The sequence below is a fragment of the Hoplias malabaricus genome, chromosome 10, assembly GCF_029633855.1.
Source record: "Hoplias malabaricus isolate fHopMal1 chromosome 10, fHopMal1.hap1, whole genome shotgun sequence".
Lineage (NCBI taxonomy): Eukaryota > Metazoa > Chordata > Actinopteri > Characiformes > Erythrinidae > Hoplias > Hoplias malabaricus.
Window position 1 is genome coordinate 18,231,290 of NC_089809.1, and position 17,346 is coordinate 18,248,635.

Here is a 17,346-nt window from a genome sequence, read left to right on the forward strand (position 1 = left end):
TCAAAGTTCAGTTGTTGAAAGCAGCCTCAAATCACAATTTATATTGTTCTGCTTATATTTTTCTAACATGCATCACTGAAATGTCAGGATACAGACTGTTGGCAATAGATTAATGAGATGAGAAGCTAAAGAAATTTCATTTATTGTGTATGTTTAATAAGTAGTTTCGTTTTTCATGTAATTTTCTTCTTTTGTTGGAATTAAACTTCAAACTTGATCATGTTTAAAATAAGACTTTAGTTTATTAGAGTTAATCTATGAGTAGATGCAACACAAATTAGAGGTATTCAATTAACAAACATGGTGTGGGTGTTAGTTAGTGGAGTTTGGAAATTGTTCCCTCTTTGCTTAAGAATCCTTTCTTGTGCCAGAATTAGAATTGCTTTTACTTTATTGATTATGCTACGCATTCAGGATTATTTATTTATTTATTGAATGCACACATGTATGGCATGTAACATAACAGTGAAGATAAGCACAAGAACTTTTTTTTTAGATTATTCAAAGAAATAGGATTGAAATAGTAATGGTAACAAAAATAAGAAATGGAATGGAAGAATAGATAAGAGAATTAAAACCGTAATCACTCATGCACTTACACACAAAAATGGTTAAATGGTTAGAACTAAGTCTATTCTGTTAGAAATTTTAGAAATTTTCCGCTTTCCCACTTTTGAACCTCAGACAACCTGAGGCTGCCCACTACTGCAATCTGTGTATACTTATGCTTTATGTCAATAGCACGACCTTTCACACACAGGTAGAGTTTGTGTGTGTATGTGATTCAGATGCAGTGCATAAATGAGTGAATGGTGTTCATGTGAGTTTTCATGCTTTTTCTTTGATTGCATTGATTTCACTTCAACCTATATATAAGAAGCAGCATGGGCTCTTCTGTTCTCAGTGCATTTATGTCTTTCCTATTATGAGGACACAGTTACCTTGAGGAAATCTGTGCAATAGCATAGCAAACCAGGGAATCTTCTTGGTGGTGAGGTTCTCACGTGTAGAAAAATATTATCTTCTTTCATATAAAACTAACAGTGGTCTTCACTGGTATTCACAAATTTGACTGCTGATTCATTTCTCAGTTTTTCTCAATTTATTACTTAATAGTAGGGGTTGCACGAGTCATACTATTACCCGACCAGTAGTTTTTTCCAAAAGTAATCGATTAGTCATATATCACATCGTTAAAACAAAAAGAAACTCATGAGGTAATTTTCAGCAGTTAAACACTGATTGAAAACAGAACATAATGAGTCAAGTCATACTTCAAACTACAAATATGGGCTCTTTGAGGGATGGGGGGGGGGTGAGATTTGTATTTTGAGGGGTGTGAGCAGTGTATCTATGACAGCCATTCTATAGTGTACTAGCTAGTTGAAAGAAGTACAACAATTCTCAATCTGTTTTCTATGGAAACATTACAAACTGTGTAGCACACCTTAAAGTAGCTTAATTCACTCATTAGAAGAGGTGTCTGAAACGATTTGGTCATGTAATGAATATGGCATATAGTGCCAGAATTAAATTACTGAGCGTGGTGAAGTTTAAGGCAGGGATTCATTGGCTATTACAGACATGCAGAGAGATGCACTCTGGGGACATCTTCATTAACCTTTGTGAACGTCACTCTGTGCTGCCTGTATATTTCACCTTTCCACTCCTCTAAATCAGTAGTGACATCTCCTCTGGATCTCCTCTCAGTCCCTCACACACAACATCAATTTACATACAACACACACCGATCCTAATGGATTATACATGAGCACATTATGGTCTACTTTGTATAGGTTAATTTTTTGTAGAGTTTCTTTATTATTATTATTATTATTATTATTATTATTATTATTCATATGAAGATATATGTTCTTTTGTTGCATGTAGCTCAGCAGATTGAGAGGATTCCCTGCAGGGGTTGGCTCATAAGTGGAGACTTTAATGCAGAACGTTCCCCTCTCTTGACCACATGAAAGGCACAGAAATTGTTATAATTATGTAAGTAGAACCCTGAGAAAGGCACTTTCCTGCTGGAGTGCCTGGCAGAAATACATTACTGACCATTTCTGCCGTTCTGTGCTTTTGTTTCTTTAACCTGCCCTTTCCAGAAAGTATCTGCGGTATATAACCCCCAGGCAAGAACGCCATAGTTTGCCAAAGATAAATCACATAAACATAACTCTACATGGTATAACTATAAGTCAATTGCATTGTACAAAACCCATGTAATGGAAGCCTGTTTGGTGTAATTATCAAATGCTAAGTATATATTTCTAAAACTTTTCTCAGACTAGTCAGAATCAAACACTTGGAGAACCCATTTTATATCATGTGCAACTTGTATGACAGTAAATCAGTAAAAACAAGATCTCATTCTTGTTCAATACTCACTCAAAAATATATACAAACACTTTATGATGTTTGATACAAAGGTCGAACAACATAAATGTTAACTCATTTTTAAGCACAGTGATAAATAGCAAAAATATATATATATTTACAAGGTAGAAGTAATGATTTTTGTTCTATTAGCAAAGGAGTTTTGAATTTAAAACATAACTTGGTGAAAATGCATTAAATATATCCCAAGGACATTCCTTGTACCCACAGTTGAGTGACTCTATGTGGATGACTGACAAGCCAAAAAGTTATCCTCCATGTACCTTCCTGGGCACTGGAGGACAAAAAGGCCAGCACAAATTCTCAGAGCCATGAAAAGCCTTCTTTGAATGGCAGTGTTACATAAGGGGATACTCCACTGATGGTGTGCATACAGATGAAATGACAAGGGTCGTGGCAGTATGATGATGGTGTGAGTTGACGTGAGGAAGGAAACAGCAAGGCTGCTACAAGAGACCTTCCCACAGTAAGAAAAGTCCTGATCAATGGCGTCTTGAGAGCCCTATCAATCAGCATGGCCAGTAAATTATGGCTTTATTAGTATCGAGCCAGGGTTCTTCTCTGGATGCAGCACATGAAGAGGCCTAGTGAGACTCATCCAGATACAACCAGCCATGAGACGGACCTTACTAGCTAACCCTGCTCTCATTGGCTGAGCTAATGTCCATTAGATCATTCTGACATCAATAGACATTGATTCCGCTGATGTCATTAAGGTGACTCATGGGAAATTGTGATGGATGGGGAATCATGGGAACTGTAGTTGTTTTCGAGAAAGGCAAATTTGAAATAGATTTTGCCAGCAGCCCTGTTCTGTAGTTTTATTCTACTCACAGCTCAGGGACGGAGATAATGTGGTTTACCTCCAGTGTAATTAATTCAATCAAGATTACTTGATTGCTACTGCAGGAAAGTGAAATTTTACATGTTAGAAATAATACCATATTGAGAGATGTGATCAGATGAAATTATAATAAATATGTTCTAGATTGAATTAAACATGAACCATGTAGAATACTGCAGCGAGTTGAATCAACTGAGCATAACTTAGATCAAAAGTTGGGAATTTGAAGTCCATTTAAAAGGTATGTTGATAGTAAACTATAGTTAGTTTAAAACTAGTGACACGCAGAATTCCAGTTGCACCACAGACATGTTAACTAATTGAGCATAAATGATGGTAAGATCAACAGATTGACCCAGATAATGAGGTTTTGACACCCTGTAGCCAATCAGCAACACTCCCTGACACACAGGTTGTACACACACACAATCTCAGCACACAGTGTCATGGCTGGCATTCATTTTACAGCTCTGCGTCATCACCATTCAAATTTGTATTATTTTTGTTACAAAAAGGTTATTTTAATAAAGTTGCGCCTACATTGCGTGCCACTCTTATATGAATTTTTATTCTGTTCTGCTGCTGCTTGGAAGTATTTTGAGGTGTAAACTGTGGTGTTGTATACAGCATTTTAACAGCATTTTATCAATGAACAGTTAAAGGTGTTGGTGAAACTGCAGTTAACAGAATCGCTATTTAAATTCAAGAACTGAGCATAACACACATGGTCTACTGAGTATGCGGACGACAGAGAGAGTTAAACACTTGGGTTAAATGGATTTCTTATGGCAGAATTTACATTACTATACCTACTATAGAGCTATACCTTAAGGCTACACTGAAATCATGTTACTTTGTGCAACAGGTTAGGAACCTCGTAGAATGTTGCAGCAATTTACATTCACACTATGCTATGGAAGTTAGGTTCTGCTGGTGCTACTGGTTACTGGTGTTTGTTTGGAAAATATGCAACATTCAGTTATTCTACCAGGAAAATATTTCTCCTTTCATTTCAAATTCATTAAAGTAATATTACTCCTCTCCAACATGCTCTTAAATGTGATCTACATAAAGAGCATGATATTAGTTGTAATCCACTAGCATCAAAGCATGCTAATGTGCTAATGCTAGTACAAGGATATGAGAGAGAGAGCAAGAGAAAAGCAGATAAGAGGGTCTGAGAGAAAAGAAGGATGCGAGTCTGTGTGAAAAACAGGAATGGATGAAGGGATGTGATGGAGAGGGCTAATGAGTGTGGCTGAGCCTTTGTAAGACTGGTCCCAGCACAGGCCGGATGTGACAGCTTAAGGCCTGTAATTACAGCCTGAGAAGAGAAGGCAGTAGCTAGATTAAAGCCTAATAAACAGTGCTGGGTCAGTCTGAGTTTGTGTTTATATAAAATACAGGGTTGAGAGTTGCTGTATCTTTTCTCAGTGCTCATAGCTGTACAGAGCCATAGAGAAGATTTTGAGCTTTCCTGCTACATTGGATCATAATTTTCATTAATTTTGCAAAGTATTCTCTGCTTTAAAATCTCAATTTTTGTCCCTCTTTTTGCAAGCTGAAAAATACAATATATGTTTGAGTACTGAAGTGATTGAATGTTCTCAGATATTGGACCACAGCTAATTTATCATCTGCATACAAACTTCAGCTTGCCATACCACAGAAGAACAGAAAAATCTTTACAGCCCAGTGTGAAAAGCATTTGTTCATTTTCACATGTACTGTTAATGTTAGCAGTGCTATCTGTTTCAGGCCCAACAGCTCCTCATTTATATGTGGTGGTAGTCTGTGAGCTACATTAAGCTCAAGAACACTATGAATTGTAATAATTAGTATTCATCATTGTACCTACTATGAGTAACTTAATTTGTGGACATCCACCTCTTGCGTTTGTTTATAGACAACAGACTTTCAACGCAGGCAAGAACACATAGAGTTGATCCTATATGGAGAGTCTTCAAGCGAGAATACAAGGGGTAAAAAAAAAAACTAAACAGGGTACTATAGGTGAGTTAATATTGAATAATAAATAATTTACAGGGAATAAAGCCTAAAATATGTGGTATATATGGTCTACACAGTGGGAAGCCAAAGGGGTCAATCTGATGAATAAAATGTAAGTATAAATATGCTATGTTCTCACTCACTAAGATAGAATCACCATATTTTAAATCCATCTAAACCAAAACTCACAAATACAGTACTTTTGGATGCAGTATTATGTCCAAATTATGTGAGGGAACAAAATGATGCTCATAACGAATGCAGTAATTAATTTAATTAAATAAGTAATTTGGAGAACATGGAAAACGACTTTCGGTCGGCTCCGAGAAGTTTCTGGCAAACCGTCAGGCGACTCAGAAGGGGAAAGCAGTTTTCCACCAACACTGTATATGGTGGGGGTGGGGAACTGTTGACCTCGACTGGGGACGTCACCAGACGGTGGAAGGAATACTTCGAGGATCTTCTCAATCCCACCAGCACGTCTTCCGCAGAGGAAGCAGAGCTTGGGGACCCCGGGGGGCGGGCTCGTCTATCACTGGGGCTGAAGTGGCCAAGGTGGTAGGGAAACTCCTTGGCGGTAGGGCCCCGGGGGTGGATGAGGTTCACCCCGGGTTCCTCAAGGATCTGGATGTTGTGGGGCTGTCCTGGTTGACACGTCTTTGCAACATCGCGTGGACATCGGGGGCAGTGCCTCTGGACTGGCAGACTGGGGTGGTGGTTCCCCTTTTTAAAAAGGGGGATCGGAGGGTGTGTTCCAACTATAGGGGGATCACACTCCTCAGCCTCCCCGGTAAGGTCTATGCGGGGGTACTGGAGAAGAGAGTCCGACCGATAGTTGAACCTCGGATCCAGGAGGAACAATGCGGATTCTGCTCCGGTCGTGGAACACAGGACCAGCTCTTTACCCTCGCTAGGATCCTGGAGGGTGCATGGGAGTTTGCTCAACCAGTCTACATGTGTTTTGTGGATCTGGAGAAGGCATTCGACCGTGTCCCTCGGGGTATTCTGTGGGGGGTGCTCAGGGAGTATGGGGTACTGGGCTCTTTGTTACGAGCTATCGAGTCCCTGTACAAACAGAGCAGGAGTCTGGTTCGTATGGCTGGCAGTAAGTCCGACTGGTTTCCAGTCAGAGTTGGACTCCGTCAGGGCTGCCCGTTGTCACCGGTGATGTAGTCTTGTTGGCTTCATCGAGCCGGGACCTCCAGCTCTTGCTGGACTAGTTTGCAGCCGAGTGTGAAGCGGTAGGGATGAGGATCAGTACTTCCAAGTCCGAATCCATGGTACTCAGTCGGAAAAGGGTGGAGTGCTCTCTCCAGGTTGGAAGTGAGATCCTGCCTCAAGTGGAGGAGTTTAAATACCTCGGGGTCTTGTTCACGACTGAGGGAAAGATGGAGCGTGAGATTGACAGGCGGATCGGTGCAGCGTCAGCAGTAATGCGGGCTCTGTACCGGTCCGTTGTGGTGAAGAAAGAGCTGAGCAGAAAAGCAAAGCTCTCGATTTACCGTTCAATCTACGTCCCAACCCGCACCTATGGTCACGAGCTTTGGGTAGTGACCGAAAGAACGAGATCGCGGGTACAAGCGGCTGAAATGAGTTTTCTCCGCAGGATGTCTGGACTCTCCCTTAGAGACAGGGTTAGGAGCTCGGACATCCGGGAGAGACTCGGAGTGGAGCCGCTGCTCCTCCACGTCGAGAGGAGCCAGTTGAGGTGGTTCGGGCATCTGGTTCGGATGCCTCCTGGACGCCTTCCTGGAGAGGTGTTCCGGGCATGTCCAACGGGGAGGAGGCCCCGGGGCAGACCAAGAACACGCTGGAGAGACTACATGTCTCGACTGGCCTGGGAACGCCTCGGTATACCCCCGGAGGAGCTGGCGTCGGTGGCTGGGGAGAGGGAGGTCTGGGTTTCTTTGCTCCGACTGCTTCCCCCGCGACCCGGACCCGGATAAGCGGTGGATAATGGATGGATGGAAATAAGTAATTAAAAGATTGCTATTTTTTTTAACTACTTAATATTTGTTGTGGGTTATTTATTTCTTTATTTTTTCATTAATTGACAATTGCCTTTTTAATACTACACAAAACTGGAGAATGTATGAATTTTGGATTACAGTTATATATGACATCAAACTTTCCAGTGCACAAAAATGTCCATAATTATCTGATGTACCATCTGGGAACATTTTGCAAATCACTAGCAGTTCTCACCACTTTTTTTTTTTTTTTTTTTTTTTTGAGGACATATATTACTGAGACACTATAACCTGTTACTAAAAGTGGTGCCAGAATGGAATGCCAGGAATTTCAGGAGTTTATAATGAGGTTCCTACTAGACGGTGCTATCTTAATCCACTCATTTAATCCAGTCCAAGAGAGCAGTAGATTAGGGAAGATTAAGATTGGAATGGGACAAATAAATGCAGTGCAAGGTTCTATTTGCACCACCTTCACTCTGGAGCTCTTCACTGTTAAGATCAGAGTGTCCCGTAAGCACTATTACTCAAGCTTAGCTCTATCCTCGTCCTTGTCCTTTGTGAAATATATGCTCTTTCATTTATGCTCTCTCACACAAACACAATCTCTCTCTGTCTCCTCTATCTCTGTTTCTCAAATCTCATCCCTTCTTTGCCTTAAAAGCTAATATTTTATCAGATTTCATTCTCCATCCGCCAACAGATTAAGACACGCGAGAGAAAAGATTCATAAAACAAATCCTGGTCTTACAAATGAAAGCTCAATGAGGCCAGCCGAGACTGTAGTGAGGGCTTTACAATAAGGATGACTGTGCTGTCTTCAGCAGGCTCTGTTGTAATTGTGTTGACCCGGTCTATGCCACACTAGCCTGGTTTTCTTATCAAGCCCACCTAGATAAGTCCTCAGCTCCAGACTTCATTAAATATCTCATCTATATTAAATAGTCTAGGGTCCCCTGGCTAATACATCTGCCGATGCCATCCTAGCGCCTCTGTACCATCTTCCATGGAGAGCTGGGATGATCTTTAACTCCATCTTACTTTCACTGATGATGTTTGTATTTGTTAAGCAGTATTTTCTTGTTGCTTTCTGTCTCTGAGTTCTCCTTGCTTCTTCACTTACTCAGCTACAGCCATTGTTGTGTTTTCTCTCACAGGACCGTTGCGGGTAAAAAGCCTCTAGTATAGATTATTACAGAGTAATGTAGTCTATAGTGGAACAGACTGAAAGAAAAAGGAACTGCATCTACTTTAGGAGCAGCTCATGCTTTAGTTTGTTTATCATGATTTAACATTATGACTATTAGCAAAGTTCACTCCCTTATAGATGTCACATACTTTATGTAACTGGAATGTAATTAATACACTGCCTCACTTAATCACGTATAGCAGGCTGAACGTTATGTGCAAGTAAGAAGCTGACTGTAGCTTGTTTGTGGTTGAAGTTTAACTTGTTTGTGCATTTTATTCACTAAATTGCCATATAATCTCATCTGGAACCTGAGCTGTTTAGTGTTGTAGCACATTCATTGTGTGTTTACTTTCATGGAAAGTTAGCAGTTGGAGTCAGTTCCACCTTAATATGAGTAACACATCTGAAACAGAAAAGTAAGTCAATGTTAACCACCTATGGAGCAGAAACAGAGCAACATCCTCATCTCTTTTAATGCTTAAAAAAAAAAAAAACGTTTGGAAGTTTCTCCAACGTCCAGATACCTCCAGATGCCGGCTCTCTGTCTTCGTTCTGCCAACAGAGAGAACTAGGATTGCGTACAAACACTGGAACTTTTGTTCCAGTGTGCAAACAGACCGGAGTGATAAGAAATAATGAGGAAACATTCTCAGAATGTTTGTAAAAAGTGTGAAATTGTTAACATTGCCTTTAAATGATGAGAGTGTAGAACGTAATAAAACTAGCTTTTAACAGTTTAAATATTTCCTGGCCTCTCTGCTATGATGGTAGTTTCGGTGACGCTAGCATTAGTTTTTTTAGCTAGTACTTTCCTTTAAATAGTTTGTAATTCATTGAAACATTTGAATTGCATTCAGTGTGAACTGACAATGATCCCAAAATGAAAATGATCACACATGCTAATTATTGTTAGCTCAGGAGGTGGTTCGTTTAATTACATTTACTGATAATTCTGAAATTAATATATTCTTGTTATTGCCATCTACTTTGACGGAGAGAACACATTGTCATATTCTTCCAGGAAAGGAAACTATAAATAAATAAATAAATAAATAAAACCTCAGAATACTGCACTGCTTGAACTTCTCATTGTAGAGTCATTCCCTAGAGTCAAACTGAAAATATGAGGGTCTGCCAGTAGAAACTTCCCCTCATCCTTTTAAGAATATGAATGCTATTCAAGATTGTGGCAGGAGTTCCCCTGTGGGTAAGTGCAGAGAAGAAATCCAGGAGTGCTTTTGTTTTCGGGAACTCGAAGAGCGAGAGTGATCCTCGGTTAACACTTCAACACTGATCTGCTTCCACAGAAAGTTTTCATTTTCTCCAAGCAATGATATGAAGCGCTAGTGCATATAACGACCAGCGATACTGGGCCTTTTTTCATCATGAGGCTTCACACACACGACTACTGGGATTTCACAGGTGTTTCCATTGAGGGATATTAAATGTCATTAGCAAGTGCTTCTCTGAGCTCTGGCCTCCCTTCGCTGGCTAAACACAAGGGGTTTCCCTGCCAGACCCTGTGAGCTGATGCCCCCGTCTGGAAGGTTGTTTTTGCATGATTGCATGATAAAAGCAGCTGCAGTGTTTTTTCCTCCTCTGCTTGGCACTACAATGGAAACACCTTAGACTCAGTCATCACCCACCCACTCCCTCTTCCCACCATTCTTGGAGGGTTATAGAAGAGGCCATTCCATTTTCACCTTCACCCAGCGTCAGCCTTGTGTCCCTTCGTTCATAACCAGCATTTTACACACGGAGAGAAAATAACACATGGAGCCTCTCTCGTAATGGAAGAAGCGAGCTGTGTTGTTTTCTGTGCACATTTTGTCATATTGAGCTTGTCTCTCTCTCTTTCTCACAAGATATTACATATTTGACATTTAGACTTCCCGTACGCTTTTCATTGAGGTTTCAAAAATACTTACAGTACAATTACAGTTATAATAACGGTCATCACTTTCTGCTGCAATTAGAAATCTAGCACACAAGGATAACAAAGTTCAAAATCTTTCTGACATTTAATGTCAGATGAAAGCTTTTGCCACTGTAATGTCCTGAATGGCCTTTGGAGAAACACTTTTCTTCCACTTCAAAAAAAAAATAAATAAATAAATAAATGTCCATTAGTGTTAAATGATGGAGCCCTTTTTGTGTTTTTAAGGCCTATGCTTAACACTGACAAAAGTGTAAGTGTCCAGTTTGTTCTGGGATCAGTAATGCAATATGTCAACCCCTGAGCAAATGTCACAGGCTCTTTAAGCCAGGATTTACATGGACGGAACTGTCTGAAACGTTATTGGAAATCTATGTTGCCTTCTTTGCCTGGAACTTGGTTTAACATAATGTTACAGTGTAACAGTGGGAACATGTAATACAGCTGTGAGCTGTTGATCACATTCATGTGTCTTATATGTTATTTCCTTTACAGTGTTATATTACCTCTTCAGGATTTATTATTGCCATTTTGCTGATGTCTATACATAATTGAATGAATTTGAACTTTGAATAGACAGTGATTAACATTTTGGGGCTTTAAAAAAATCCCACTAAAGGTCCTTTTATTTATTTTTAAAATATAACAGTTACATGTAAACGTTACGATTTTCATCCTCTGCTTGTGCTGATGTGGGATCTTCTGTCTCAGCAGGAAGCTCCGACAAGCCCCTCTGTATCAGATGTACCACTGGGCCAACGAGTGGCGCTGGAGCGGCGGATCTCACACTCTCTCTACCCCGGAGTTATGGATGATACCCCGAGCCCCCGATCCACCATCTCTGGCAGGATGATGGGTGAGGAAATAAACCCAGAAAAATGAACTGCAAAAAGCTCTCTATAGCACCTAGCTATAGCTGTGTTTTGTTGGCAAATAGAAACACTCACACGGTCAGTGCAAATCTGTCCTCCATGTCTGTGTGGTTTTGTAATTAAGGCTTAATTCTGTTTTCACTCCCAGACTGAGTTTGGTCTGATCCTGCATGATTTCACACAGGTATTTCCCCTCCAACTCAGCATCACTTTTTCCTTCTGTCGCACAATTGGAATTGGCAGTTCAATTCCTTCCGTGCCATAGCTGCCAATTCTCAGTGGACCTTTCCTCCATGCTGCAACAGCTTTGAACAGTTCTTCAGGAGTACACCCTTCCATCCTCCTAGTCCTGTTTGTTCAGATCTCTCTCTCTCTCTCACTCACTCTCTCACACTCTCTCTCTCTCACAAACACACACACACACACACATATTCTCTCACTCTGCCCTACTTGCCACAGTTGCCTCCCTCGACAGGCACTGACACACACTTTTAGAAAGGGCTGCATGATCATAAATATCTCCAGCTTCAGCATGAAAGACTTTCTAAAACTGCAGCACTTCAAGGGCTCGAGCTTTCAGCCCCGGCAGCATACGCAGGACAAATGAGCGACGTGAAAAAGTCGCAGAAAAGTTGGGCATGGGGAAGATGGGGGCTGTCACTATCGGTAGACTTGACAAATTGTCCTATTTTCTCTTTGTTGGCTTTCCCTTCTGCTTTTTTTTTCTTTTCTTTTCGTATTTGTATACGAAGGTGTGCCACTCTTCCATTTGCCCTCTCCTTGCTTTTCAGTTTATTTTTGTTTGGTAAACACACATCAAAAATTGGCACACCGATATGAGCGATAGGGCGTCATTACACAGGCCATTTCTGTCACACTAAATGACACTATGGATGCAGAATGACCTCCTATTTAAAAGAATGTCCAGCCGCACAGTGATATATGCCATTTATCTGGAGCTCTAGGAGGCGCTAGTGGAAAAAAATGTCAAGGTGAGGACCTGACTGACAGCATGTACTGAATCATGTCAGAAAGAGAGTCTTCAGCAGACACAACTCATTTCACAGAATCCGCCAAATATATCACCTGTCACTCAAACGTAAGGACATGCAAGGGTCTACGTTGGCAAGGTTAACCTGATAGCGTCCTTGTGGGCAGGTGCAATGACAGATGACAGCGAGGAATCCTGCTGTCTGGTCATTAAGATGAATTCTATTCTACATATTCTAGCATTAAAAAGTTTGGGATATATATTCTCATGAGTAACTTCATTTCAGTTTTCTACATTCATTGTCTAATTGATCAGCTCCATTGATTATATAGGTGCACACTGTAATTAGGTTCGCTGCAATTACAGACTGCAGGTATGTTTTGGCTGATGGTTCAGTCTTAGCACTGCAGTAACATTGACATGGTGTTGTCGTGTTAGTGTGTGTTAAACTCACCAGAGTGGATCAGACACAGCGGAGCCTCGGACTAAAGTGTGTAATAGGGCAACTAAAAAAAATGCAGTAAATAAATGGGGTATGGCTCATTTCCCTATGTTTGGTGGCTTTACAATATTATACATTAACATTTTTCAGAATATAATTATAAAACAGAACGTATTCACCAACGCTGTGGTTTGACTGTTCACTAAAAGACTTAGTGACGTAAATAATACAATAATAAGCCAATGACAATGGACTGTGTTTGTAGGTGGAGCTTGAGGTGGGACAGTGCTCCCATTGCTGCTCAAATTTGATAGGGTTAAAATTATTACAGGAATCAGTCTGATACCTGTTATTGCAGTGAATACAAAGTTACACTGTATTAGTTACCATTTAATGATTCCTTAATGTACCCAAGAAAATGTCATTAATGTAACAATATAATTTAATAAAGGACAATTTATGTATTAAACATAATGGAATAAAACACCTTCTGATGTCTAGCTTATAGCGTTGTACACTATATTTTGTTTGAGTTATTGTTTTAGAAAATAACTGAAATAAATTTCACCAGTGAATCTGGAAGTGTATTCGTATTGATAAAACAATTGGTTTCCCTGTCACATTACACAAACACAAGAATAATTAAGTTACTCTTTCATTGGTTATGGTGAAATATGTAAGGCTGTCACCAAGTAAAATTCCTTCTCTTTTCTGCCTAAAGGAGCAGCACACCTGGAGAATTTGGCTAACTTTATATGTCAGAATAATTCACTTTTTCCCTCAGAGCAATTTCCTGAGATTTATTTATTTATTTATTTATTTATTTAAAGAGCTGTGCTTTTCAAAGCTGTTGATTTAGGAAGTGAAGTGCCTCAAAGTTTGAAATGGCTGTTGGGGGAAAGGTTATCCCCATTAAAATGTTAAAAAAAAAGAAAGAAAAAAAAAAACGAAGTGCTGCACTTTAGAACCGGCAGATGAAATAGGGGTATGGAAATGTTTGACGGATTGAAGAGGCTTGTATAACAATGTTCTAAATTACAGAGAAAGGAAGGAGATATGGATCAGTAGTGTAAGAGTTAAGAAAGGCTTTAGAATGTAATGGATAGTATGGAAACGCTACTCTGAGCTGTGAATGATTGCTATTATGGTAGAACAGCTAAATGGCTTTTACTGTGTCACAGGAAAAAAAACTGCACATGGATATGAATGGATAAGATTTGTTGTGATACTGTGGTGCATATCATTGATAGTAAATAGACATGTTTTTGTGGAACATGCCACACTGCAATGCTCTTGAAGACTGTATTAGTCCCACATTATGTCCATTTTACTGAGTTACCAAATGTTGTATTACTTGACTTGGCTTGACTTCTGTGGTTGGTTATCCGTGCATTTTCTATGTTTCTAACTGACAGCCCATGAACTTCCATTACTTCTTTTCTGCAGTAGCTGGGTGTGCAAATCCTTGTATTGCTCACTTGTGTATTTTTCTATATTTTATTTTGTTTTCTTTAAAGGAAATGGCAGCTGTTATTTATTATACTGCGTATACATTTTAGGAGGAATAGGCCAATTAAAATTTTCCACAATTATACAGACAGAGTCTTTTTACATTTCAATTCAGTGAGAGCAAAACATTTTTTTTTCTTCGGTGAAGTTGCTGTTTTGGAGATTTTAATTTGTTTTTTCTCTTTTCTCCCCCTTAATGGGGAAAGTTCTTGTTATTGGATAAAATCAATGCTTGAGTGTGGACATTACTAGCTGTTTATCAGTGTTCTTACTTACTGATGCAGCTCAATATTGATCTAAAATGATGCCTGAAGGATGTGTTCAGTTCTGTTTAAAGCAAAAGGGAATAACGAAGGGGAACATGGCAGCAGCGCAGTGACTGAAGTAAACAGTCAGATTGATGGAGGGATGGGCTAGTTAATCTACACACTGCCAACTCATCGATCGCCTGCTGCAGCTTGCTCAGATTGATAGGCTGAGGTGTTGTATCACTGTCAGAAGGATGGGCCAGCTGTCTGTGTAGGTGTGTATTAGGGCGACATATACTCTCTCTCTCTCTCTCTCTCTCTCTCAGAGGAGTGATTCCTCTGTCTGCTACTAAGACATCATCCAGTGACATTGTCAGCTTTACCTTTACCTACTATAACTAGTATCAGGATAGCATAGCACTGACACTAAACCAATGAAAATTCTCTGTTTGTAATACTCTCTTCATTGTTTTTCTTCCCAGTGTTTTCTTTCTCTTTCCCTTTGCCTCAATCCTGAGTAACTTCAGCTTCAGACAGAAAAACAGTGTTTATATTGTGACCACTGTGGCTGGAGATTTGCATGGGGATGCTGAAGAAAACAGGGGTATGAAGATGGAAGGGGGTTGCAGAGGGACGCAGAGGGCAATAGGAATGGGAATGTGGATGCGAATGGGAGTTGGGAATATTGATGGGATTACAGATGCTAATCAAATGGGGATGCGGTTCGGGACGTGATTTTGAATGTGGATTGAAAGTGGTTGAGTTTGGGATGCCAATGTTAAAGAGAATATGGATGGCAAGGTGGATGCTGAGGGGATGTTAAGGGGATAAAATGGAGGGCCGTAAACACAGACTACTTGAAGATTTCCCTTTCTTAGACTGACTCTCTCTCTCTCTCTCTCTCTCTCCCTCTCTCTCCATCAGCATGTGAAGTGCAGAGTGTGTGAGATGAGGATGCTCCCCTCTGTTGTCTCTCTTCTCTGTGGTCAGGGGCATTAGTGAGATCACAGACTGGGCCTGGAGCTTGGTCTTAATTGAAAAGTCTGACTACAAGCAGGAATTCACACTGTGATGTAAATTGAGTGTCCTGCTGACTGCTTCTGGACCTGCTGTTCAGCAGAGTGGACTGGGTTTAAACCAAACAAATAAATAAAGAAGCATGAGTTTAGGGTGTTTAGCTAGAGGAGCGTGAGGGTGAGGAGGGAATGCTGAGAGTTCACCTCACCGTACATGGAGGTTGCAGGCTCAGGGGAGCGACAAATAAGGAGGAGGATAAGAACGGATGTGGGGTTTAGCACCACATTGCTAATGGAATGTGACGCAGGCCACTTTGGTGCGTATTGACCCTTCTCTACTTAGGGGTGGGCAAAATTAACCCAAATTTTCTTGAGTTGTTGAGATAGTGTTAAGCAAATGAATTCTCTCTGGTTAAGGTGATAATACAAATAAGAAGATATTGAAGTTATTGCTTCTTTGGAATTACATATTACATAAATTACATAAAATCATTTCAGTATTCAGTTTTGCATTCGTATGAAAAGAAACAGAAGCATTGAGAGAAATAGGAACATTATTACAGTACAGTAACACTTGTATTGCTAACTATAGCACATTTGTAATAAAATAATACATTAATAAATAATTGCTGGTGAGAAGTCAATACACATAACGTAAACACTAAGTAATATCCTTGTGTTATGAAATTGTATTTCTGGTGACCACTATCTTTCTGTCTTATGTTTAGAGACTAAACAGATTCCCTTCAGTAATAACAATCTTGAGAATTATTGTGTTATTGTACTTTGAAACTTTTTTTTTCACTTCCCTTTCTCCTCCCAGGCTATTCATAGAACATTTGTGACCTAACCTAAGCTTGCAAGCTGTGCCTCTTATTTGCTAGTCCATGGGAATTTATGATTAATGCCACATGTTGGCTTTTTTCTACTCTTAGTTCATTTAACTTGACCTAAAATGTAAAATTATGTTTAGTCTGTGAGGAAAGGAATATTGACATACTTGTAACTAAGCCTATTAAAAAAAACAATGACCCAGGCCAATGTTGTATCAGTGGGAGGTGACTTAAAACAAGCCAGAGAGTGATCATGTGTACCATTCCAAATGACCCCCCCTCTCAACAGCATCTCTCTCTCATGATTAGCCACTAAATGGATGGGTTTTATATCCATGGCAGCATGGATTAGCTAATGATCTTTGATCAATAGTGTTGGCTGTCATCGGAGGCTCTAGTGTAGAGTCCTCTGGGAGTGTGTAAAATATAGGAGAGCTAATAGTGTGACCCTGCTCCCTGTAATTCTGCAATCCTGAGCCTGAAACAGGATTTCCTTGTTTTAGAGTAGCGCCTCAGTGAGGCCTACACATCCAGAAAGGTTAACTTTCACCATCCTACTGAACTACTCATGTCTTACTAGTGTCAGCCCATTAGGCAAGGCCTACTCTTTAACCAAGGGAGACATAAAGACAGGACCCCTAATGTCCACAAGAAACACTACACTGGTGTTTTAGGGGGACATTGAACACCTTTCATTTCTTTGCCCCAGTAATTTTTCTGTACTCGGCTGACAGTTCACAAATAAGTGACAAAACCCACCAGTGTCATTCTGTGCTTTAGTGTCATGCTCTACTTTTGGAGCAAAGCTGTTTTGAATGTATATATAACATTTACAGGTTCAAATCAGTACAAATGTTTTTGCTTCTCACATTATCAAGGAGCTTAAAGTGCTGTATTTGCGTGGAACATGTGATGCTGGATGGTTGCCATATATTTGTATTGCCTTCCAAGAATCAGGATTCACATTTTCCATGTATAAGAAGCACTTCAAAGCAAGTTTTACTGAGGTGTGTCCTACCCACCCACAGACCATGACATCTAGTCAAGACATGGAAGAATCTCAGTATCTATCTATCTGTC

General features: G+C 40.0%; 1 protein-coding gene across 5 annotated transcripts in view; it reads left to right on the forward strand.

Annotated features, from left to right (window-relative positions):
• pard3aa (par-3 family cell polarity regulator alpha, a) overlaps positions 1-17,346 on the forward strand; it is a 469,619-nt gene that overhangs the window by 254,000 nt on the left and 198,273 nt on the right. For 3 of the 5 annotated variants that reach the window (XM_066683465.1, XM_066683467.1, XM_066683469.1), the window contains one exon: positions 11,067-11,211. In XM_066683465.1, coding sequence (XP_066539562.1) covers positions 11,067-11,211 — 145 coding nt within the window. The remainder of the gene's footprint in view (positions 1-11,066; positions 11,212-17,346) is intronic. The other 2 variants (XM_066683466.1, XM_066683468.1) reach the window with 1 other exon arrangement.